Source organism: Protomyctophum bolini (genome assembly GCF_963924005.1).
Source record: "Protomyctophum bolini genome assembly, chromosome: 22".
Lineage (NCBI taxonomy): Eukaryota > Metazoa > Chordata > Actinopteri > Myctophiformes > Myctophidae > Protomyctophum > Protomyctophum bolini.
Window position 1 is genome coordinate 28,115,583 of NC_137883.1, and position 26,228 is coordinate 28,141,810.

The 26,228-nt window shown below is 42.2% G+C and overlaps 2 protein-coding genes across 6 annotated transcripts in view; both read left to right on the top strand.

Annotated features, from left to right (window-relative positions):
* Window positions 1–11,536, top strand: part of garnl3 (GTPase activating Rap/RanGAP domain like 3) — a 92,326-nt gene extending 80,790 nt beyond the window's left edge. For 4 of the 5 annotated variants that reach the window (XM_080756493.1, XM_080756494.1, XM_080756492.1 and 1 more), the window contains 5 exons: window positions 1,312–1,371; window positions 6,989–7,207; window positions 8,240–8,360; window positions 9,044–9,090; window positions 10,162–11,536. In XM_080756493.1, the coding sequence (XP_080612619.1) occupies window positions 1,312–1,371; window positions 6,989–7,207; window positions 8,240–8,360; window positions 9,044–9,090; window positions 10,162–10,292 (578 nt within the window). In that variant the 3' untranslated portion in view covers window positions 10,293–11,536. The remainder of the gene's footprint in view (window positions 1–1,311; window positions 1,372–6,988; window positions 7,208–8,239; window positions 8,361–9,043; window positions 9,091–10,161) is intronic. The other variant, XM_080756496.1, reaches the window with a different exon arrangement.
* A 7,133-nt stretch (window positions 11,537–18,669) lies between these two features.
* Window positions 18,670–22,432, top strand: LOC308309744 (elastase-1-like; the record flags this gene model as incomplete). Its single annotated transcript, XM_080755661.1, has 8 exons — window positions 18,670–18,730; window positions 19,550–19,626; window positions 19,818–19,924; window positions 20,172–20,291; window positions 21,065–21,201; window positions 21,309–21,448; window positions 21,839–21,985; window positions 22,304–22,432. The coding sequence occupies 8 exons, from the start codon at window positions 18,670–18,672 to the stop codon at window positions 22,430–22,432; spliced, it is 918 nt and encodes a 305-aa protein (XP_080611787.1).
* Window positions 22,433–26,228: the final 3,796 nt, after the last annotated feature.

Below are 26,228 nucleotides of genomic sequence, written 5' to 3' on the forward strand. Positions count from 1 at the left end.
TGAAACGGAAACTAGTCCACCCGTCGGTCCGCTCTCTCTCTCTCTCTCTCTCGCTACAAAGGGCACGGCAAACGCTAATCACCTCACGGGTCGCCTGTCCTTTGAAGAATGAAGCCCAATCGATACCAGCAGCAGCCCGGGCCCCTCGTCTGAGGCTCTGCAGTCGCTCCTTCATACTAATTAGGATATATACCGTTCCTTCATACTAATTAGGATATATACCGTTCCTTCATACTAATTAGGATATATACCGTTCCTTCCTCTAGATTTATGCGGCCGTCTGACGTGGGACAAACATATCTTCGCTGTCGGGCAGAAACCTCGTATCTCCATATTTCACTTTTTGTTCTTTTCTTCTCATGCATCATGTGTCATTTTAGATTTTAACCACCTTAACCATTATTTTATACGTTGGCTTTTCAAAAATAGCAGATCTACAAACAAGCTTGTATATTCATAATATTGCTTGTATAGATTGTGAAAATGAGCGCAAATCGTTGAATAGGCTATACAGTATACATTTTTAAAGTGAAGATTTTAACTCATCTGTGCTTCTGGGGGTGCGTGGCAAAATACCAAAAGTCCTTTTTGAGCACCACTGATACAGCAACGCCAATCAGTCTCCGGTCTTAATGGGTAATGAAGGCGATGGCAGCTCCTTCGTCTGGTTTATCACCATTTGTTATGTAGGAGGAGACGCTATTGTCAGATGCGCCGACAGCAATCTTAAATGTTAGTCGCCGAAACATTTTCGTCATAGTTTTAGTCGAGGAATTCAACGCTGTCCCCCCCCCCAACGACGAAGCGTCCCTGTTTTACACACTGGGGTGTCTTCCCTTCCCGCCGCTTCCATCAACACTGCCTCTTCCTCTCTAGCTCCCGAGGGAATGCTTTATTTACCACTTCCATTAAGGCTGACAGGGTGGAGGCTTTGGCTGCCACTGCTGTGTTTAGCTAGCTGGGGCTGCTGGGGCGCACTTCTTGTGTGTGTATGCACTGTAGCTAGTGGTGGTGGTGTGAAATATATAAACTGCTTTGTAAATTAATTCTACATAGCCATTTTGTTTGTTTATCTGTCGATTTCTTGTGTTGAACCGTTATGATCCTATGATCTGTGCACTTAAGGGACGATCGTGTGTGTGTGTGTGTGTGTGTGTGTGTGTGTGTGTGTGTGTGTGTGTGTGTGTGTGTGTGTGTGTGTGTGTGAGAGCCCGTGCGCGCTTGGAGATTATACCTGCATGCGCATACTGTTCTTTGTGTGTCGTTTTGTAGTGTGTGTGTGTAATCCTCTTCTTCGTCCCCTTGGTTCAGATTCTATACGGATCCCCTACGGTACCAAGCTTTCCCTGTACATGTCTAAGGATGCTGAAGGTACTGCAGGAGGGAGGGAGGTTCACAATATGCACATCCGCTCACTGCTGCTGCACGCTGCTCACACAGTCTGTCACCCTCTCTCTCTCTCTCTCTCTCTCTCTCTGTTCTGAGGCGGCATGTTGACTGAACGTCGTTTGAATGTTAAGTGAACATTCTGTCTTCCACCTCCCTCCCTCCGCCTCCCCTCCTCCTCCTTAAGGCAGCAGGAGGAGAGGTGCCAAATGAAAAGCATGAGAAGGAGTAACACGTAATACTGTAGCTCCATAATGTCGCGAACACGTACGACGCAACGCAACCACGTTGTGAGCTTGAAGATTTAGCTGATTTAGGCAAGGAGATTTGGGGCTATCTATATATCTATACCTTGCGGCCACCCCTTACCCCTTCATCCCTAAAGGTATTATTTGAAAAACCTTTTAAAATAGTTGAAAATGTTTTTCAAAACAGTATAAAAATTGCAAAGATTAATAAGGGATGGTGCAAGATGGGGCCCTTGGTGTAGTCAAGAAAGTAGGCTATATATAGGGTTTAACCCATTGAAACCCATTATATAAATGTCTATACAATGTTTTTGTTTTTCTAAAATAGCAGATGTACAAGCTCACGGCTTGTAGATCTGCAGAAATCTAAGATGACACCCATGCTTTCCCGGTTTTAGTGGTTGAAGGGATGATAGAAGAACACGTGGAGGAGAGTGGATGTCGGAAATGCGACGACGACAAACAAAGAGCGCTAAATTAGTACTTTGTCGCGGGTCGGCGAAACAAAATCCTCGGCCGAAATGCATGACCCGAGCGACACTCGTCGTCTCGCAATGAAGCGCACGGATGAGAGTAAAGGGTAGAGAGACTGAGAGAGACACAGAGAGAGAGAGAGAGAGAGGAGAAGACACGTTTGCCGCAGCATGATTTACAGATTGCACCGTCGCCATGGAGACTTTTGTCAGCCCTCTCTCTCCAATCCAAAGTGCTCGTCCAAATGCACAATGTGGGGGGGGGGGGGGGGGGGGGGGGGGCAGGCAGTGGTGGAAAGTAACCAAGTACATCTACTCTAAGTACTGCAATTATAACCCATTCAACCCATTTAGACCTGGGAAATTATTCTACAAATGTCTTCTGAAAAACCTATGTTTCTATGTCGGTGGTGCTCAAACATTTTCATGTCAAGGAATTATCTGTATTTGGCCACCGACCCCCCCCCATCTGAAAATATGTTGTTCCAGGGACCCCCCCAGAAGCAAAGATTTGAGTTAAAAACGTTCGCTCTGAAAGAATATATACTGTATTCAAAGATTTGTGCCACATTTTCGCGATAAAAAAAGACCTACAAGCTTGTATAGCGCTGCACTCGGTGCCGTGCTATGAGCTTGTAGATCTGCTATTTTTCAACAGCTAAAGTATAACATAATGCTTAAAACACAAAGGGGTTCCGGTCTAGAATGGGTTAAGACCTGAGATCAGATTCTACAAAAATGTCTTCTAAATCAACAATCTTCTGAAAAAACCCTATGTTTCTATATCAGTGGTGCTCAAACTATTTAATGTCGAGGACCCCCAAAAATGATATCTAATTGGCCGCAGACCCACATGGAGATGATGTTGTTCCAGGCACCCCCCAGAAGAAAAGATATGAGTTAAAAATGTTTGCTGGGAAATAATTTAATATTCAAAGATGTGCACATCTACAAGCTTTGTAGTGTGGCACTCGGTACAGCGCTATGAGCTTGTAGATCTTCTATTTTTCAACAGCTAAAGTATAAAATAATGGTTATATTGGTTAAAAGCTATAAGGTGACACAGAACAGGTCTGGCGTCCTCAGGTCTAAATGGGGTAAATTCTTCAGTAATTCAAATTTTCAGCAATTTTGCTCTACTACACTACATCTTGGATCCAAATATCCAAGATGCTATAATTGTGCTATAAGAATACTTCTACTTTTAGCACTTTAAGTATATTTTGACAATGATACCTTTGCACTTTTCCTCAAGTCAACGTTGAACCCGGCCAGGACTTGTGCTTAACAGTCGTACATCTACGTTGCAGTATCAGTACTTTGACTTGAGTAAAACGTTGGAGCACTTTCTCCACCACTGGGTAGGGGAGGTAGTTCTGACAAAAAAACCCTTGTTCTTCCACACCGTCTACGTCTGACGTCTGCATTTTCTTCTCCTCCTCCTAGGGGACGTCATGTTTCATTTTCTGCTCCTCCTAGGGGACGTCTCTGTCGGGTGGAAACCTCATATGTCAAGCTTGAAACACTTTGTGCATCTGCTACTTTTGTACCATGCTGTAGTATGATCAAGCAGGGCGTTAATTTACAAAGGAAAAACACAAAAAGGTACAATATGTAGATAGGAGGTTTCTGCCCGACAGCAACAATAGGCTATTTAAATGTATGATCATTTCATTTAACCCATTTAGACCTGAGGACGATTGTACAATTCTACATGTCTTCTAAATCATGACGGTTTTCTGAAAAACCTACAGTATGTTTCTGTCAGTCAAACATTTCCATGTCAAGGACCCGAACAATTCTATGTAATTGGCCGCCGACCCCCATATATATTGTTCCTGCTTTCCTCACCCCCATGACCCGCCGACATTTCAGCACTGGTGGAAAATATTTTACTAAAGTAAATGTACTGTAGATGTACTCTGTTACAAGTAGAAGTCCCGTATTTGAAAGTAAAAGTACAAAAGTATGCGCATCAAAATGTACTTAAAGTACTAAAAGTAAAAGTACTCATATTGCAGAATGTTCCATTTCAAAATGTGCACAAAATCGCTTGAAAATAGCCGAAATGTATATAGGGTTGAAGTGGTTCATGTAAAAGTACAAATTGTGTAAAAGTACAATATAGAGTTGAAGTGGTTCATGTGAGTAAAAGTACAAATTGTGACTCTGAAATGTAGTGGAGTAGAAGTAAAAGTATTACTCAAGTAAAGTACAAATACCTCAAAATGAGTACATTACTTAGTAAATGTACTTAGTTAGTTTCCACCACTGCATTTCAGATACATGTATACGGTGCCTCGCCATTGATTCCGTCGCATGTGTGCATGTGTGTGCATGTGTGTGCATGTGTGTCCATGCACTGTGGCTATTCCTGGGGTCCTTTTGATTTCCAGGACCCCCTTATAGCTCTGTGAGATGACACTTGTATGCTGTCAAGAGTTACAGACCTGTAAGGGTCCATTTGGTTCCATTTGTCAGAGTTACAGACCTGTAAGGGTCCATTTGGTTCCATTTGTCAGAGTTACAGACCTGTAAGGGTCCATTTGGTTCCATTTGTCAGAGTTACAGACCCGTAAGGGTCCATTTGGTTCCATTTGTCAGAGTTACAGACCTGTAAGGGTCCATTTGGTTCCATTAACAGAGTTTCAGACCCGTAAGGGTCCATTTGGTTCCATTTGTATGCTGTCAGAGTTTCAGACCCGTAAGGGTCCATTTGGTTCCATTTGTCAGAGTTTCAGACCCGTAAGGGTCCATTTGGTTCTATCTGTGTCCCCCCCCCCCCCCCCCCCCAACACACACTTTGAGAACGAGCTATTCCCAATCTAGCTTAATGGTGCAGAACTCTAACACTGCTCCCTGTTGGCACAATCGAGCACTGCAGGCCGGCATGCCGCCGTTTTAGCCATTGCTATATTCCAATTCTGTTTATAACTGTCTAACCTCAATATTAATTTTAATTTATATATTGCATAATTACAGTCTATGATTGATAATAAATGGCCATCACTGAGTGGTCACATTACACTACTAGGCTGGCTGATATAGAGCAGACGATTGATCATTCATAATGCGATCACAGATGATCTCATTATGTAGGCTCATCAATCAGTCTAGATTCAGGTATATTGCCATTCACATGTGGAGATGTAATTATGTTGTCCCAGCCAGTCTTGTGTGAGCGTTCTCCTCTACTGGCGTAATAGCTCACCACTCAAGTCATTCTAACTGCACTCTTTTAACACATTTTGACCTGAGATCAGATTCTAAAAATGTCTTCTACATCCTGACAGTTTTCTGAAAAAGCTATGTTTCTATGTCAGTCGTTCTTCGATTTAAAAAAAAATAGCAGACCTACAAGCTCGTAGCGCGCCACTCGGTGGCGCGCTATGAGCTTGTAGATCTGCTATTTTTCAATAGCTAAAGCATAACATAATGCTAACACCAAAAGGGGTTCCCACCCAAAATGGGCTAACATGAGTGGATATTGTTGCTAGGGATGGAGCTCGTTCATTTTTATTTATAAAGAGCAGCATTGATAACGATCAGGCTTATTATCGAGCCGGGTTCTTATCGAGCCGGGTTCTTATCGAGCCGGGTTCTTATGGAGCCGGGTTCTTATCGAGCCGGGTTCTTATCGAGCCGGGTTCTTATCGAGCCGGGTTCTTATCGAGCCGGGTTCTTATCGAGCCGGGTTCTTATCGAGCCCACAATCGAGCATTCTCTATTATTTTGTGGAAAGACCGGAGACGACAAATTGGGAACAGAACAAGCCCTCGGTTGGCAGGTATCGATACACATTTAGACCGACCTGTTTGTGCCAGCATGGATGATTAGATTTATTTCTTGATCTTCATCTTGTCTTGATTACTTTAAACATGACGTCATGGGCCTCTCGTCATGGGCCTCTCGGACCCAGAACTAAAGAATATTTTGTTGTCATTGGATAAGATTTCCTCCACAATTCTCTAATTGTGTAGACTTAAGTAATGCAGATGTTCACTTTTAACAACTCTGGAGAGCGTAATGGGTCCATTTGGTTTCATTTGACGCTCTCAAGAGTTAGAGATCTAATAAGGGTCCATTTGGTTACCAACTCCATCACTTAGCTGGGGACCACCTGGAAGCCTTTCAAGGACCACTGGTTGAAAACCACTGGTCTATAGGCTACCATGTCTGTTCCGTTAGCTTCTCACCCTGACCCATCCATCATTACGTTGCATCATCACAGTCCTGTTTTCTTCAAAGGTTGTTTTGTTTTTTCTTTAGCTTTGATTATTTTTTATGGCAGATTTGTTTAGTTTGGTTTTTCATGTTCGGTAAAGGTTTAGTTTTATTTGAGTTTTTATTCATTTTAATTGTTCATTGATTTCGTAACGTGGATTAGTCGGGGGGCAAGATTCAATATCGGAAAGAATAGTTGCGATGTGACACGTTGTGAGGCGAAGACTGAAAGAATAAAACAAAGGACATCTTTATGATTCATTTTTTTATGATTTTAGTTTATTATTGTTTTCTATGTAAAGCCTCTTTTATTAACCCATTCTGACCGGGCACCCATTTTGGTGTTAGCATCATGTTATGCTTTACCTATTGAAAAATAGCAGATCTACAAGCTCATATCGCGCCACCGAGTGGCGCGATACGAGCTTGTAGGTCTGCTATTTTCGAAAAATCGAGAATCTGATCTCAGGTCAGATTGGGTTCATCAGACCAATGTGTGTCCAGTGAAAACCTCGTATGAATCTGATCTCAGGTCAGAATGGGTTATTTTAGTTTACTCAAATTTTTTATTTTTTTATTTTTCACCCCCAACACAATTCTTTTCTTCTTATTTCTTATGATAACCCTTGCTTTCTTCCTCCACGTTCTCCTTTCCAGGCGACGCTGCCTGTAAGCACATCTTCAAGATCCCACTGAGCAACCTGGTGGGCCGCAGCATCGAGAGACCCCTGAAGTCCCCTCTGGTCAACAAGGTGCTGACCGCTCCTCTCGCCATCATGGTGGCGTCTGCGCCCCTCGTCTCCGCCACACACTCGCTCTCTCTCTCTCGGATGGAGATCAAAGAGATGGCGAGCCGCACTCGGAAGGAGCTGCTGGGTAAAATGTTCAAACCTAAACCCCAAACTAAAAATAAATGTTTACATTAAAGGGAACCCTTTTTGCAAAAAGAATGATAGATATTTTAGATTTTAGCATTGTCCATGATGTCACAGACACTGGGGGGCTCACTTCCTTCCTGGACTACAATTCCCATAATGCTTTGTTGCACTGCTCCTCCTTGTGGATAGGGGGAGGGCTGTCTTACTGAGACAATATGTAGTCCAGGAAGGAAGTGAGCCCAGTGTGACCAAATGGACCCTTACGGGTCTAGTTGGTTCCATTTGTACACACTCAGAGTTACACGGGGTCATTTGGAACCCACTCAAAGACACTTTGAGACGCACTGGTGTAGCAGAGTGTTTCCAGTGAACCTACATGCACAATAGCAGCACAGTTTGACCAGAATGGAACAGAGCCTTCATTAGTATCATCAGTAACACTGAAGGGGCCCTGATGCAAGTTCTTTAAAAAATGGCGTGTGTGCATAGAGCCCATTGGGGGGGGTCCTTGAAATGAAAACGTACAGTGAGAACCAGTGGAATATCTAAGTGGAACCCTGATTGTTGAATAGAGCACCGAAGTCCTGACGTAACTCGCTCATCCCTTCGATTCCCCTGGTTCGCGGAAGTAATTTCTCTATGGAGAATAACATGGGGTGATCTTAATATCGTCTACTATAAGCGTTGTGGTCCAAAAATAAACAAGCTGTCTCGGCGTTATTGTCAGGGAGGTGTCTCTGTATCGTTTGCAACAGTCAGTCACTCATATATGATACAGTCTGCTTCTAGCGAAAATCTAACTAATTCAGCAGCAGTAACATTAGCGTTTTCTCTCAGTCAGTTGATTCTTCATATCCATATGAGTGAAGCGGCCGGGGTGACATGTTTATTTTTCAAACACAGTTCTTATATGAAGCAATCTAAAAATCCTCCTATGGCGATTTCAATGCAACTAAACAAATACATGAACCTGGGGACTGACGCCCTCTACTGAAAGTGACGTCAGACTTCGGTGCTCTATATGGTGCAGGCTTGACCGAGGAGCCCAGCGGGAAGTCGGACAGCGGCGCGAGCAAACAGAGGAGGTCCCTCAAGAAGAACAGTGACGGGGAGCCCAAGGCGCGAGCCCTGACGTCCACTAACAGTGACCGGTGAGGGACAACAGAGTTTTATTTTTATTTTTATTTGCGACCTCAGGTCACAGTTAACTATGAAATTGTGCACTTCCTGTCAGTCAGTCAGTCATATGCCCCATATATGGTCATGCCTCGTGACATCACGTGATCAATATTAAGCCCATATATGGAGATCCCTGGATATTGGCCAGCAACTCTACCCTTAGATCTCCATACTGTATATGGAACTGACCTGTTCTGCCATTCCATACATCATGCATGTTGATCCATCCCCATCCATCCTTCCTCTTTGATGTCTCCCTTTTGACTGATACCTGTCCATTAACTCTAGACGGGCCTCAAAGTTATTAGTGTAGGCGCGCCCGGCAGCCGGCGAAAACTAGAGTTCTCAACAGGCCTGAAAATTAAGGCCCTCATCAAACCCTGTATACTCTTAGATCTCCATATATATATCACATTCCATATGTTGATCTGACCACATCAAACCCTGTACACTCAAGACACGCTCCATATAGCCAGCCCAGTACAGAATTCATTCCATAATGTTGATCTGACCCCCATGCCAAAGCGCCAGCGCTCGCCCAGCAGTCTGCTGTCACCTAGGCTGATGCGTGCACGCTCTCAGGCGCTTTACTGGTAATAATCCACATGAGTTAGTCATTAATTGCATTATTGTTATTGCATCTTTTTTCAATCAGGTTGGACTCGACTGATGTGGAAGACATCCAGCTGCATTGTTCGTCTGGTAGGCTTGTCACACTTTATACTTTTATACTAATACTAATTATTTGAGCTAATCACAATTATCTTTGCATGATCCTTGCAGCTGGATGAAATGAAGAGAGTCATATTTCCGTCATTATTTCCATGATCTTTTCACCGCTTTCATCCTGGTGTCCAAACCATTTTTCATAAATGAGCTAGAATTATCCAAAATAACGAAATTGGACGATCTACATTAAGCTCACAATGCATTGCATCACGAATATGCAACGCCTTGTGAGCTTTAGATTGCCTTTCTTTTGTGGAACTAAGGTATATAATTATCAAGCATATTATGGCCTTTTTTTTGGTCATTGCTTTTGGTTTAGCAAGCCTAAAAGGCAAAACCTAAATCGTCGCCTTCTTAAACTAATGTCCTAAGTCTTAAGTTTTCAGGAATATTTTTAAACTGATCCAAAACATAACTATATCATATTTATTTTGTCAGTTATGCAACATAATTAAATAAACTGAAATAGGATTAAACCTTAGACCTAGGCCAATTTACTTACTGACTGACGTCACAAAGCCCTTGACTTAGGGCTTAGGCCAAAGAATTGCTTATTCTGGCTTAAGTCACACTAATTTTACTAAAAGGGATCAGCACGGTCCTTTGGGATTTTACCAGAGGTGGACAGTGTCATAATGTGTTCATGTGTTCCATGGGATTTTACAATGAAATATTTAGTCGCAATATGTTGTATAACTAATGAACTAAAACAGTGGTTCCCAAAGTGGGGTCCGGGGACCCCTAGGGTCCTTGAGGGAGTTCCAGGGGGTCCCCAGATAAATGATAGTTTGGAACCAAATGGACCGTTGTGGGTCTGTAACTGAGTGTACAAATTGCTTCCATTTGTAGTACACTCTCCTTGAAATGAAACTGGTTGAGAATTACTGCTAGAGCCGTAAAAACCTTCTCTCATGGGGGTCCCTGGCATATCTTTTTCAAGATGGGGGGGGGGGGGGGGGGGTCCGCGGGATAATTTGGGGGTGACCTTGACATGAGGAAGTTTGGGAACCGCTGACTGAACTAAAATGCTCCTGATCTTTGCAGCCCCATCATCCGGTTCAGAGCCAGAGGCGGAGAAGGTGGTGCTGCGAGAGGACTGCCCCCTGGTGGCCGGTGTGGCCAGTGCATTCGGCCTCGCCACATCCTTCGAAGAAGACATCCTGGATCTGAAGTGAAGCCCTCTCTTCTGTTTTTATACATTTACACTTAATTTATTTTTTATGGTACATTTTATTTTCTCTCTTTCTCTTTTTTTTGATTGCAGCCTATGTATGTTTCCGGGTCCCCATTATTTCATGCATGGTTGGTTTTAGTCAGTTAGAGTGTGTGTGTGTGTGTGTGTGTGTGTGTGTGTGTGTGTGTGTGTGTGTGTGTGTGTGTGTGTGTGTGTGTGTGTGTGTGTGTGTGTGTGTGTGTGTGTGTGTGTGTGTGTGTGTGTGTGTGTGTGTGTGCGTGTGTGCGTGTGCGTGTGCGTGTGCGTGTGCGTGCGCGTGCGTGCGTGCGTGCGTGTGTGCGTGCGCACTGTGCACGCGGCCCTGCAAACCAATAACCCAAAGAGGAAATGAGTTTGTGTAGCCTATAAGGGCGTGGTTTATTTAGATCAATGGTTCCCGACCTGTGTGACATGAGGATATTGCAAGACGGCCCCCAAATAATTGTCCACTTCTAACCCGACAGAGACGATATAAAGCCTGGTGTTATAGCCCATTTAAACCTGAGGACGATAAAAAAAAGGCTTCTAAATCCTGACACTAGTTTTCTGAAATACCTGTTTCTATGTCACTGGTTCTCAGCAAACTATTTCATGTCAAGGACCTCCAAACATTGTATGTAATTGACCAAACCCCCATCTGAAAATATGTAGTTCCAGGGACCCCCCCTCCCCAGAAGCAAAGATTTGAGTTAAAAAATGTTCGCTCTGAAAGGATACATATTCAAAGATTTGCACCACATTTTCAAGATAGCAGATCTACAACCTCGTAGCGTGGCACTCGGTGCTGCGCTATGAGCTTGTAGATCTGCTATTTAAGTATAACATAATGCTTAAAACACCAAAAGGGGGTCCTGAATGGGTTAAAGTAGGCCCTGATCTATAGGCACGTCCTGGGAAGCCACTGATTTAGATGACACCCTGAATGATTGTGGTTTCATCCAAAATCAAAACTGAATGTATATCTAATCTACGCACCAAGGCACAACAAAAAACGACTTAAAAATCTGTGTTCACAATACCCTCTTGAAGTTGCTACAGCTCGTGTGATGTATACTATGTGATTATTAATTATTATTATTATACAATCCACCTTTCAGATTGTTGTATGATATATGCTTATGTATGTGTACATCTGTTTATACATTTAGATGCATACACATTGACGGACATGTATGCCTTCATTGATATAAAAAAAAAAAAAAGTTTTATTCCCGTATTTAGTCAAAGGGGTGATGTGTTATGCTCTTCTTCAAGCCATAATTATTTTCGGTTTACTTAGTTAAAGTACATAACAGATTGACAGGGCTGGAAAAGTCTCACAAAAGTGCCATTTTGCAGCATTTTACTCTCCATTGACCGACAGCGCCCTCCACTGACCCCCAGCCGCAACAACCACCATGTGCTGGTGCCTGACAGCAGCCAGCCATGATTGTATTGTCCGTGTTAACACAGTTAATGCAGAATTACATTGCGTTCCCTTAAATTCACTTCATGGAGGCACTCCTTTAAAATCCACGTGCACTAAAATATCTTGTCCGCAAGAAAGAGTATATTTGAACCCTACATGACTTGCCTGTGAATGCCGCACAAGTACTATGACACGTGTGCTTTTAAAAACGTACCTTTGGACACCATGGGATTTGCATTATTAAGCGTAATGGCATAATTCCCAATAAAGAATTTCAATATATATAATTACTTGCAGACCCATAGCCTGAGAAAAATGGATGTGAGAAAAGTGTGGATGCCTATTTGCGGTAAGCCTTATGTTACAGTAACAATTGTGTCAGTGAGAGGTATGATTCCCTGTAGCTCAATGACTAGAAATACATGCCAACACTCAGGGGCGACCTATACAGTCCGTGTACACCAGTGGTTTTCAACCCTTTTCATATCAAGGTCCATTATTTATTCTACATTTCAGCCACGGACCACCATTTAATTATACATTTAGCTAAAGAATATTTTGTTGTCATTGGATAAGATTTATTTGTCCACAATTCCATGCTGTATTGATGTTGGCAACATTTGGAGAGTGGAGACAGGCAAACGTTGATCAAAATAACAATTATTCTACATTCTAAATTGTGTAGACTTCTTGCAAATTTATAGTAATGCAGATGTTTAACAATAGTGTAACTCTTGATGGTGTAAAATGGTTACCAACTCTCCCATCATTTAACTGGGGAGCACCTGGAACTCCCTCAAGGACCACTGGTGGTCCCCAGACCACTGGTTGAAAACCACTGATGTACACTATTAATGCAGTAGTGGAAGAAGTACTTATTTATTAAGTAAAAGTAACGATACCCACCATATAAAAACACCAAAAGTCCTGTATTCAGCATTTTGACTTGAGTAAAATGCAGGAGGTATTGGCACCAACTTTATACTTCAGTGCCAAAGCAAATGTTCAGCTTGCAGATGTTCGAATAGGCTTAATTCTTTAATTAACGTAGTACGTTTTATAATAATCTAAATCTACAAAGCAACGAGTAACTAACGTTTTTTGAATGATCGTGGACTGAAAGTGTTCTCGAGTTAAGGAAAAGTACCTCAGAATTGTACTCAAGTACAATACTAGAGCAGTGGTTCCAAAACCTTTTCATGTCAAGGACCCCCAAATTGACACTAATTAGCCCACGGACCCCCATTGGAAAAGATATGCCAGGGACCCCCTGGCATATTTAATCTTTGCTTCTAGGGGGTCCCTGGAACAAAGAATTTTCAGATGGGGGTCGACGGCCAAATGCATATGATTTTTGGGCTCTGCCTTTTCCCCCTCTCTACACCAAATCTATTCACCATAAATAGCCAATCTTCAAGCTCGGCTGTTTTCATCGACTGTTCGCCTACTATGACATTCAAAGTTTACAAATGGAACGGGTCCATTTGGTTCCATTTGTACAATCTCAGAGTTACAGACCCATAAGGGTCCATTTGGTTAAAAACTATTATTTAGCTGGGGACCCCCTGGAACTCCCTCAAGGACCCCTGGGGGTTCCTGAACCCCACTTTGGGAACCTCTGCTGTTTAGTTAATGGGCCATGAGTCTCCTTTCACTGTAAGTCTAAATACATGTGAACTAACGGGTAACATAATACAACAATTACACCATTGATATAAGAACGATTATTGTCGCTTGTTTGTTTTTTTTAAACAGCATTTAGGGAAATACGGGAGATTTGAAGTGGTTAGGGTTTATAAATATTTAGAGCTGCACTATGTAACCTCCTCTTCCCCGGTTTTGAACCAGGTTTCCTGTGGAAGTCTGTATTATTATTATTATTTTACCATTGAGCTATTAGAGCCTGCCTGTTAGGGGACGAAACTGACCACCAGGTCTTAGAGCCTGCCTGTTAGGGGACGAAACTGACCACCAGGTCAAAGTCTGTGTCTAGGTGAGACGTGACCTTTGACACCATCTAAATGTCTCAATAGAAGAGCAGGGAGACAAAATACAACCACCCCAACTGTAAAGCTCTAACCACACCAAAGGGTCAAGGTGGTTTTAGCGTTGTCCCTGCAGTGTGATATGTCTTGTTGCACGTTGACCCACGTTGATTCAACGCATGGAAGTCAATGGCCCAAACAAACCACACCAAAGGGTCAAGACGGTTTTAGCGTTAACTCCTTGCAACCGTTTGGACCCAAGGAGTTGCATGCATGGTGAGTCGGTGACCCTTGGTGTGGTTAGGGCTTAAAGGTTATATTGTATTGACATACTCTACCATACATTCAATGAAATAGTTACATGTGACACTTCAACAAATGAAGAGTCTGCTTAAAGAAGAATGGATTGGATCCACTGCATCACAGGTGGTTCTTTTGTCCATTTCTTGAAAACTAACGGTTTTGTTGGCGGCAGTCGCTCAGGGGTTAGAGTTATAGAGTATAAAGAAGGATAGAGACTGAACCGGCGTGAAGCTCCCCCCCCCCCCCCCCTATTCATGTCAGTTGAAGTTGCTCAGTGGCGTTTTGAAGCACCCGGAAGAACCGTCTACTTCCGCATTTGACCACATTTTGGTGATCAAATGCAGAAGTGCAACCGAGCGCTCAACGTTAAAGCCCAGCTGCATGGAGTTTCCCGGTCATGAATCCACAGGGTCCGCCTGCAGTCCGTCCTCTTACCACTAGGGCCCAGTGCTTCAACGTTGAAGAGCCTCACTGGGGCCTTAGTTAGAGTGGCCGTTGTTTGGGAATCGTAAGGGTCCCGGTATCGGTAACCCGGGTTCAATCGCCGGCCCCTCCTGGCTGTGTGCCCGGAAGTGTCCTTGAGCAAGACACTGAGCCCTGCGGCCTAATGCTCCCGATGAGCAGGTTGGTGGTGCCTTGCACAGTTTCCTCCGCCATCGGTGTGTGAACGTGCGTGGGAATGGGTGAATGCAATGCACATTGTATACAGCGCTTTGGATAAAGGTGCCATATCAGTGGTTCTCAAAGTGGCTCGGTCCAACCTCAGGGTTCCTTGGGCTCCAAATGGACTCTTATACGGGTCTGCAACTCTTGAGAGTGTACAAATGGAACCAAATGGAATGGTTCCATTTGCACATTCCCAGAGTTACGCGCTTCCTTGAAATTAAAAACCTTTGAGAACCACTATGAATGCACCATTTTCACCATTTACAAGGTTTCCACCTGACGGAGATGATTATATGCTTAACCCATTTTGAGCGGGAACCCCTTTTGGTGGTCACATACATTATGTTATAATTTAGCTATTGAAAAATAGCAGATCTACAAGCTCATAGCGTGCCACCGAGTGGCGCGCTATGAACTTGTAGGTCTGCTATTTTTTAAATAGGGTTAATGGTTAATGGTGGTGAACTGATGAACTATACATTGGCCATGGGCCGGTCTGCTCACACTTGGTGGGGATTGCAGGACGACAGAAGGAAGCTGCGAGCAGCAGCAGATGTTATGTCACACTTTGCATGAGCTTGTCTTGCTTCTCTTGCTGTCTCACACGCCTATATACTATATCCCCCTATCCTTTTTTCTTCTGTATTTTGCCTGTGAAAAAAAACAAACACTTTTCAACACTATTACACATTGCAGAACATATGAAATGGAAGACAAATGCAGGCAGTGGGGGGTATTTTTTTTAGAAAGATATTCTTTATTATTTATTATTATCCATATTGAGGGTATGGGTGACTGTTTCTCTCCTTAACTTCTGTCGACCCCTCGTTGTTTTGAACCCTTGGCATTTTCTTTGGTATCTGAATCAATATTTACAGTTTAGACTGTTGCTGAACCTCTCTGTAATTTCCAAAATCAAAGAAAGAAAATGTAGAAAAAAACAAAAACAAAACACCAAGTGTCTTAAAATATTGTATCGCCATCGTTTTTAATGCCAAGTACTACTTGTAAATGTTTGTGTTTCAAAATGTGGCCTCAAATTAAATGGAACTCTCTATTATTATTATTATTACTATATAAATTACTTTAAACAAGTGCTGTAGACCACTGCTGTGAAAGTAGTCAATTCTGTTCATTGATATGTAATAAATATTTATGAAATTTGACTGGAGTTATCATATCATTATTATGATAATTATCATTATCTAATGAGCCACTTAAACCCTAATACTATAATTTTACTGGATTCCCATGGACGACACTAAATATATTTGCTGAAAATAGCTGATCTACGAGTTTGGAAGGTGGTTAGATCAGTGGTGGTAAGGAAAGGTACTATGTTTACCCAGGGTAACTGGACTAAGCTCAAGAACTTGTTTACAGCCAGGCCCTGCTCATAGAACATTTCATGGTAGGGGTTCAATGCCTTGTCCAAGGGCACTTCAGCGGTGGTCATTTTAACGTGCCGGTCCGGGGATACGAACTAGCGCCCTTCCGATATCAAGACCGTTCCGCAAACACTTCGGCCACCGCTGCCCTGGTTAGATCAGTGTGTTCCAAAGTGGGGTCCGGGGACCCCCAGGGGTCCTTGAGGGAGTTCCAGGGGGTCCCCAGATAAATTAGTTTGGAACCAAATGGACCCTTATGGGTCTGTAACTCTTTGGTTCCATTTGTACACTCAGAGATACAGACCCTCTGAGTTAAATTGACATTAATTTTACAATATAAATTGGGGGTCCCAGAGATAGAAATGCCATAATGGGGGTCCGTAGACTAATGCATGGGGGTCCTTGAAATTAAACAGGTTGAGAATCACTGCTTGAACCGTAGAAATCTCTTAATATGGGGGACCCTGGCATATCTTTTCAAATTGGGGTCCGCAGGCTTATTAGTGTCAATTTGGGGGTCCTTGACATGAAATAGTTTGGGGACCACTGGGTTAGATGAGCAGCGGTTCTCAAAGTGGGGTCCAGGGTCCTTCAGGGTTCCGTGAGGGGATCCAAATGGAACGTCTATGGTGTAGGCAACAAATGGTGGTCCGTATACCTGGCTCAAAATAATGCAAAATAAATAATGGACCTTGGAAGAAGAAAACAAAAAGTTGAAAACCACTGTAGACTGATATCCCTATAAAGGGCCTGCGACATTTTTACAGTGTTTTCAGATTTCAGTAGCATAATACTGCATAAACAGGTGCCTCCCATATCAACCAACCTGTTTGATTGATTTATTGAAATATTTATTAACAGTTTGTAGAATTACAGTTGCCTACATTTCAAGCACAAACTCAATACAAAGACTGTTAACTGTGAGTGGACGACCCAATTAAGCATTACACTTGTTTACAGGAGGGTCCACCATGTTCAATTCATCAATTCATCAGTGTGATATGGATGACGGTGGGCGTGTGTACATGAACATGAGGTCAGAGGGTGGGATCAGCAGGGTGGGTGTGGTGAGCACCTGCTGCACTATAGTAGCCTATTACTAATGTCTATGCACGGCCCTCATCTTGACTTTAGTGCAGCTCTGCATAACTCTATCATCTCTGCGAGCTGAGAAGCGACAGACTTTCAGAAGTGCGTCGATCTTGGACGAAATTCAGAGGGTAGGCCGGCTATAAGGTAGGATAGTGTTCATATTTAATTAGGCTATAGGCATATATTCTATTAAGCCTATATATAAACTATGGTTTCTTAATGGAAAATATAGCCTATAAGCTGCCACTTTTTGTTGTTGTTGTTGTTGAAGTGTGCCATAATTAAAATAGTTTGCCTACTTTGATGTGAACCTATGCTATATATTATTCTGTAGTGCTCCATATTGGTGAGAAACCGTGAGATATCCTATAGCTTCTCCATGGATTAGAAAATGTGATATTCCGAAATAGTCTACTGTGACTCATGTATTACTAGGCCTAGGACTATTGATGTTCAAAAAGAAAAGAAAATCCCGTGATGGGTTTTAATTGTGACGTACGATAGTTTCGCTTAAATGTAATTATTAATATAGTCATGTTGAAGTATGTGTTGAAGACAATATAGGCTTATTTCGGTCTGCTTTAAGCTCTGCTGGTTTTCATTAATTATGTTAATTATGTTCCTTTATTAGTCTACACTTGGATGCATGTATGCTGAGCTGGATGTTTCTTGTTTAGTTTAGTTTTTTTCTGATTGATTGAGTACTTTATTGAAAGGTAATCAAAGGACTTTGACTTTGACTTTAAAGTAAAGCTTTTTGTCACAGTAGTATTCTAGTCTTTATGCATTTGTGATCTCTTCAAAAAGCATTTAGAAGATTGTCAATATAAAAGTCAGATGTAATACTGAAGTTCAACTGAACGTCAGTTACACGGTAATGCCTGTAGGAGGCGTCAATCACTTCTTTAGAGTCTGACAATCATATACTGTGTTGGACTGTAGTGTATGACTACATGAGCCATGATGTCTTGTGATTTATTATGCCAAGTGCAGTAGATTAGCCTGAAGGGGGAAAAGGGCATTTTTAGAGACATTTAGACCAACCTGAACTGACCTTGACGTCAGTGCTGTTAACCGACAGGGTGGAAATTGGGTTAGTGTTGGTCAAAGAAGGAGAAGATACATAAATGGATAGATAAACTGATATGATGACAGCATCGTTTTCTATGCATTTTGGGGGTTTACAGGGATTTGACATTAGTTCTGCTCACCCTATGGAGGGGCAGGCTAGAACCGGCCCTGGGTGTTGAAGAGACACAATTCTGTATGAGTTTACACGTACAGATGACAGATTAACCTGCACAATCTCGCCCACATAGTTTTTTTTAAATTATTTGTATCTGTGTAGTGCGGCATGCAGGCTCTCCATAGCCCTGCGCTACAAACGACAAAAGGTCTTCGAGATCCAAAAGGCTGTGAATTGATTCACTATAATCTGATCTGATACATTTGTGTTCCACCAGATCTCTGTGAGCGGCCGGGACTCAAGGTCTCAAAATGTCCGTCCACATCAATGCTGCTGAGAGCAGCATCGCACTGGAACAACCCATAGGGTCTGGTAAGAGATTTTACAAAAAAGAAGAAAACATTATATTTTATATATATAATTATATATTATTATATAATAATATATATATATATATTTATCTCACTTCCTTCTTTCGTGTGTGTGTGTGTGTGTGTGTGTGTGTGTGTGTGTGTGTGTGTGTGTGTGTGTGTGTGTGTGTGTGTGTGTGTGTGTGTGTGTGTGTGCGTGCGTGCGTGCGTGCGTGCGTGCGTGCGTGCGTGACTGTAGGTCCTCGAGTCTGGTTCAAACGGTTTTGTCCTCCTACTCCTTATAATGAATGGAGTATGCGGACTATTGCCTGGGTATGGAGTCTGGGCATTCTGACCTTCCTAGTGTTGTTTATCTGGGTCTTTGTTCATCTGTCTTCACTACCGAGGGGGCCACCAACTACCTCTGTGCCGGCCACTGAGGTGGGGCCACCAACTGCTGGGGCAACAGGTGAGCTTGCAGTAATACAATTCTACTCATATAGTAAGGTTTCTCCTTTGATAGTAGCACATAGGCCTTATAAGAAAATGTACATCTTAATGTTTTGATATTCACTCAGTATAGGTACACACACACACACACACACACACACACACACACACACACACACACACACACACACACACACACACACACACACACACACACACACACACACACACACACACACACACGCAGGCACGCATGCATTTCATATAAAGGTGAAAAGGGAGGGGGCCTGCAGACCCCTGGGTGATCCCGGTCAATGGAATATATATATATATATGTGTTTAAGGGGTTTAAGAGGTTTAACTGGAAAACTGTTTCTCCCCCCTTTGTCAGTGCCAGACCGTGGCCGGATGGTTGGCCCCAGAGTTGTAGGAGGGGAGGAGGCCAAACCCAACGACTGGCCTTGGCAGGTAACATTTAGCACTTTGTCTTTGGCTCCATTTGTATACACTCTGATTAACATTGATGATTTTTTGTGTACTTTCCATCCCAACACACACGCACACATGCACACGTGTCAAGGACACACATAATGCCTGGTCATATTTACTTAAATGACTTGCTTAAATGACTTTAACTCAAAACCATGTGTTTGTGTCAGATCTCTCTTCAAGAACTGTGGGGGGGCAGCTTTGACCACTTCTGTGGAGCAACGCTGATCAACAAACGTTGGGCCATGACTGCGGCCCACTGTGTCGAAGGGCCTGAGTATGTCTCAACCTTTTTCCTTTCAAGGACCCCCAGTTTCAAATGCATTTAGACCACAGACCAATTTGATACTATCTCTGGGACCCCAATATAGGCTATACTACAGTATATGTGTTAATTTAATGCATATAGCAATAACTTTGTGATTACTATGATGCTGGCCTATAATGGCCACCTTTTGAAGAAAAGTGAGAAAAAAAACATGGTTTGATGTAAGTTAACAAAAATTATGTCTCTCTACTTTCAGGTCTGAGTTGCGTGCAGTTGTTGGTGAGCATGATCTGTCCAGTGTCAGTGGCAGAGAGCAGGTGGTGAACGTCGCTGAGGTGCACATCCATCCACAGTGGAATGGTCGTGTGGGTGAGGGGTAGGTGGACCATGTGGGTGAGGGGTAGGTGGACCATGTGGGTGAGGGGTAGGTGGACCATGTGGGTGAGGGGTAGGTGGACCATGTGGGTGAGGGGTAGGTGGACCATCATACTATTTGTCATACAGTAGATTTCAATAGTCGTTTTTGCTACCAAGAAATGCAGGAACATTAATCGCAAGGTAATCTTATCTCAGTGGTTTGCACATTGTTGCTGTTGTGTGGAAACCTTGTATGAATTCCAAACTGAAACTCCAAACTGAAAAAGGAACCATTGTGTTCAAATGGATACAATGTAAGGTTCAGTATTTTATTCATTAAAAACCCACAGACTTACTTATCCACTTTCACTCTCACTTAAAAAAGAAATAGCCAAAATAGCAGATCTACAAGCTCACAGCTCTACAAGCTGTGAGCTTGGTTTCTAACCAACAGCAAAATATGCCAAATCTATACAAGAAGGAAATGTTCAAAGTAAACGTTTTCACTGACGGTATGTGCTGATCAGTGGTCAGATGTGGTGGTTGTAAGGTGTCACAGTCTATTTGTTGTATTTTGTATTGTATTTTATTTGTATTGTGTTATTTCCAACTTATAATAGGTCAAGAAACATCTAAAGAAATGAAAGAATGGGTTCAGATTGTTAGAAGTCAAAGCAAGGCTTTGTTTTATATGCTAACATTTTAAGTATAAATCAGGCTTAAACAGCCGTAGTTGTCTTTATCCCATTCAACTAAACACTGCATGTAATTCTAATATAACTTATTTTTTAGAAATGACATCGCCCTGCTCCGCTTTGACTCTGATGTGATCCTGAACCAGTGGGTTCAGCCTGCTGCACTGCCTCCTGCTGGACAGATTCTGCCTCACAACACCACCTGCTACGTCACCGGTTGGGGGCTCACTGACTGTGAGTTGGATACAGGATGGGTGTTATTTAAAGTATATTTTATTCAAATACATAATTTGATTAGTTTGAGTAACATATTTGCTCCCTTCGTCTATTTGCTTTCACAGCTGGTCGAACCGTCCGACTGATGAAAGCCTACCTCCCCCTCGTTGGCCATCAGACCTGCAGCAGAGCTGACTGGTGGGGACAGTGGGCGAAGACCATCATGGTCTGTGCAGGGGGCAACGGAATTCAGGGTGGCTGTCAGGTGAGTGCAGTGTACTGACATAAGAAACTATAACTAAACTATATCGTATGATTCATGCCTTAGCAGGCTTTTGTTTTTATTCATACTGCAGTCCGTTGGTTTTGTTTATTTGTAGAGTGATACAGCAAAATCGTCAATTTAACTAGGAAAATGTCAAATCGGACCCAAACATTAATTAACAAGTAGCCTAAGGTTCCATTTGGGTCCATTTTATATATGCACATTTTACTGTAGTTTAGTTTAAGAGTAGTTTACTGTATGGCTGTAAATTGAATCTGTGAATTATACTGGGATACAGACAAATATATAAAATGATAAAAGTAAAAAGTAAACGGTGTTATACTTATTCAGTCGCTGGACCCCGTTTTCTTTCTGTCTGCCTTCATGTAGGGAGATTCTGGGGGCCCTCTGAACTGTGAGCTTAACAGCACCCATGTCGTGCACGGTGTCACTAGCTTTGGGTTCCAGGGCTGCAAACAGTCCAAGAAGCCCACTGTCTTCACACGCGTCTCTGCCTACATTGACTGGATTGACCAGGTCAGTAATATAAGATCCATAACTGATATACATAAAGTGATCTCATAAAGGAATGCATTGAAGCGATATATCATTATACTATACATGTACTCAAACCTATACGTGGACTATTCAGTGCCACTAAGCCTCTTTCACGTCTCCCCATTTTCTTTTGTTAGATTACCGTACATTATTACAGAATGGTCTATTCATTGGATTATTACATAATATTGCCTTTCTCTTGTTCTGTTTCCAGATCATAAACTAAGGAGCAGAAGAATCTGATCACAAAAAACAGCTCGACATCTCCAACCTTCAATTGGCTTCCTTCCATTCCAGGCCAAGCAAAGAATCAAAGAAGTCAGAATAGTGCTACAACCTAGCTCCCCCTACCTATCCCACCTACTCCGCCAGCGTGTCCCTGTCCACTGTGACTCAGGTGCGGTGGAGTTCCGGCCAACCGACTAGAAATACCAGAGGTGATAAGACTTTTTCAGTTGCCGTTTGTGGAATGCACATCAAAGAGCCCCACATCCTTCAAAACTGCCCTCAAAAGCCACCTTTATTATAATTTCTATTACAGATGTTGGAAGAGGTAAAAATGAGTTTAGTGTCCAGTTTGTTTCTGTACTGCTATGTTGCTTTTTGTTTGATGTTTTGAATTGCTCTTCATGACCTACATTTGTAACAGGTCATTTCAATCTTTATCTGGCAATGTCAGCTGACTACCAAGTCCAAGGACACAAGTGTCTCTGTTTTCATTGTACAAAGATATTGGCTACTTTCTCATGTAATCTGTTTCTTTATGGATAAGGTTCCCACGAGACTTATGGTGAATGTGTCACAGTTTTAGCTGAGAGACCTTGACTTCACCCAACACAGGTACAAAAGGTCTCTGTTGGTACACTCTACAGTCTACACAGAGTGGCAACATCATCCACTGCCCTGCGTCAACAACCACAGAACCGACAGAAAGTTGGGCTCATTCTGTGACAAATCCCCATATTCCTTGTCATTTTCCACATGACATTAATTCGTTCATTTGTGGTTTTGGTCCCTTCCCTGCACCAAGAACAATAAGGGTTATACTGTATATCGAGGTAAATGAATACTGAAATGATATGAATGTCCTCCCTAACATCAGCTGCCCCAACTTTAGAAAAAGTATGACAAATAGCTCAGAATAAGTTGATTAGAGTCTTAACTGAATCTTCCTCAACAAGGCCTTCAATAACCAATAACAAAGTCTGACTCCTGTCCCTGCTCAGTGCCCACTCATTCAAGTCCAGTGAATGCCAGTCAACCAATTTGATAGTCACAGGAACAAAACGGAGGTGATTAAACGTGTTTTTGCTGTTTGTGGAATGCATTATTCACTCCCAAACCACATAAAAGATGCCCCCCACCTTAAAACGGCCCTCAAAAGCCACCTTTGTTACACATTTTAGCTGTTGGGAAGAGATAAATAAATTAGTTTAGTATCCACATGAACATGCTGACGTTATGCCAACGTGCCGTGTTGTTGCAGACCTGTGATTTTCTGTGCTGCCATCTTGCTTTTAGTTTGATGTTTTGAAATGATCTACATGCCAAATTGTAAATTGTATCATTGAAATCTTTATCTGACCATGTCAGCTGACTTCAGACAATGTGTAAATCACTGCACTGAGTCAGAGAACCACATCATCAAGTTCAATAAGGGTTATTGTTGGAGGTAAATGACAATTGAAAATAAATACATTTTGTCTCCTAACATCAGTTATCAATAATATTTTTAATTGGTTTATTTTTGTATATTTTGTATATTTTCAATATGAAATCTGCAACTGTTTTTTTGTCAACAGATGAATGCAATAACATTTAGCAGCACTAGAGGTCCTCCTTTGATAGAAAACGGGTCCTGGTAGGATAGAAAACCAGCAAAGGTCCTGGTAGGGTTGCAAACCAGCAGTACTAGTAGGCCCTGGTAGAATAACAGAATAACAATAATCAGGATAGGTGCAGGTCAAAATGTACTTGTATAATACTTAAATGTACTTGTAGCTTGTACCATGTAGCTTGAGCTGTGGTGAGACTGGGATCCATAATGATAATGACTCACGTGCATGTTTTTAAGTCATCAGGTCGCGCGCGCCACCTCTTGGTCACACCCACACCACACACGCCGCGCGCACAGACAGAGTCACTGACACACACGCACAGGCACGCCACGCTGCTGCAGTTTGTTACAGAAAGCCATTTGTTTTACTTTTAATATTAAACACCTCGGAATGTAACTTTCATTGACATGGAGTTAATGAGAGTCGACGGTGTTTTTTATCAGGCTGGTGAGAAAAATAGACAAAAATAAAAGAAACGCTTCTACAAGAAGCTGTGGAATCAGAAGTAGGCCTTTATGTCCAGCAGCTGATCATCAAACTCAGCCAGGTGAGTGTTTGCAGTGCAGGTGTTACTGTTAGCTTAGCTCAGTGCTTTACAACCGTTTACACATCAAGGCCCATTATTTAATCATTTCATCGGTAAAAAAGAAAAGGGGTATTTTACTTGAGTATTTAAATTTCCAGGACTTTTACTTCACTTTTACCACTACATCTCCGAGGCAAATATTCTACTTGTACTACATTCATTTGAAAACTTCGTTCCTGTAATGTTAGTTTGTACATTTAGATCAGTGCCAGTGGTGGTTTTCAACCCTCTTCATATCAAGGCCCATTGTTTATTGGGCATTTGAGCCACGGAACCACCATTTGATGTCTTAAATCCCATCTCCTCGATCCCTGGCTTTCAATGATGTTTGTCCTAATTAACCTGTGTAATATTTGTGTTGCTTTGATGTTGTTTTATTATGCGGTTTGTGTTGATTTGCTTGTTTCATGATCGTGTAGCCTACAGCACTTAATTTGGTTGAGCTTGTTCTGGTCTTTGCAAATGTGCTCTAGAAATAAAGTTTGATTTGATGACATTTAGCCTCTCAGACCCAAAACTAAAGAATAGTTTGGTCTCGTTGGAGAGAGTTTGTCCACACGTCCATGCTGTGTTGATGTTGGTACCATTGGGACAGATAAAAGGCAAACGTTGATCAAAATTAATTTCCATCTAATTGTGTAGACTTCTGGTAAATTAATTAGCCTAACGCAGGTATATTTAACAATGTTGTTTTACTCTTGACGGGTCCATTTGGTTTCATTCTATCTCGAGTTAAAGATCTAATAAGGGTCCATTTGGTTAAACTCCATAGCTGCATTACATGGGGACCACCTGGAACCACTCATGGTGGACTGGCTTAGCTATTTAGCTGCTTATATCATATCATATCAAGGAGTTGATGGATCCATCAAAATTCATCGAATTGCGTGTAATTTCACTTTGATGTAGCAGCGAATAGTTGGTTAGACCACTCGTTCCCAATTAAACCTTTTCATACCAAGGACCCCCAAATTGACACTAATTAGCCCGCGGACCCCCCAATTGAAAAAAATATGCCAGGGACCCCCATGAGAATATTTTGATGGCTCTCTAGCAGTGATTCTCAACCCGTTTAATTATATTAGTCTATGAACCCCCATTTAATGGCATTTCTATCCCAATTTATATTATAAAAACAATGTTTATTTCAGTCTGAGTGTATAAATGGATCCATTTGGTTACATTTGGATACTTAAGAGTTACATACCCATTAGGGTCCATTTGGTTCCAAACTATCATTTAGCTGGGGACCCCCTGGAACTCCCTCAGGGACCCCTGGGGGTCCCCGGACCCCACTTTAAGAACCACTGAGTTATAGAAGCATTGTTGTTTTGTGTGATGTGTCATATCACATATGAAGCTTTTACTGGAGTATTTCAGATTTTCAATGCATTGAAAATACACTTCTCAGAGGCTATTTTTGGTTTGTTTGGTGTGTGTGTGTGTGTGTGTGTGTGTGTGTGTGTGTGTGTGAGAGCTTGTAGATCTGCTATTTATATACAAATCGTCTCCACGGGTCTACAGTTGATGTAGCTTAATGTGCAACATTGTGATTTGCTTTGGGCATAATGGGATGAATCTAGAGTTGCAATACCCTCCATTGACTCCCCATTCATCCAATTTGCTTTTGCGATCTGCTCAAGTATTAAACGACTTTAAACTCACCAACATTGCAGCTGTAGGGCAAGATCCTCTTTCAATCTGCCAAGCGTTGGTTTAAATTGTTTCATAAAAATCCACCGTAGACATGTTGTTATGAGCTACTTTCTGTCAAGAAATTCTCTGCAGGTGATTATCT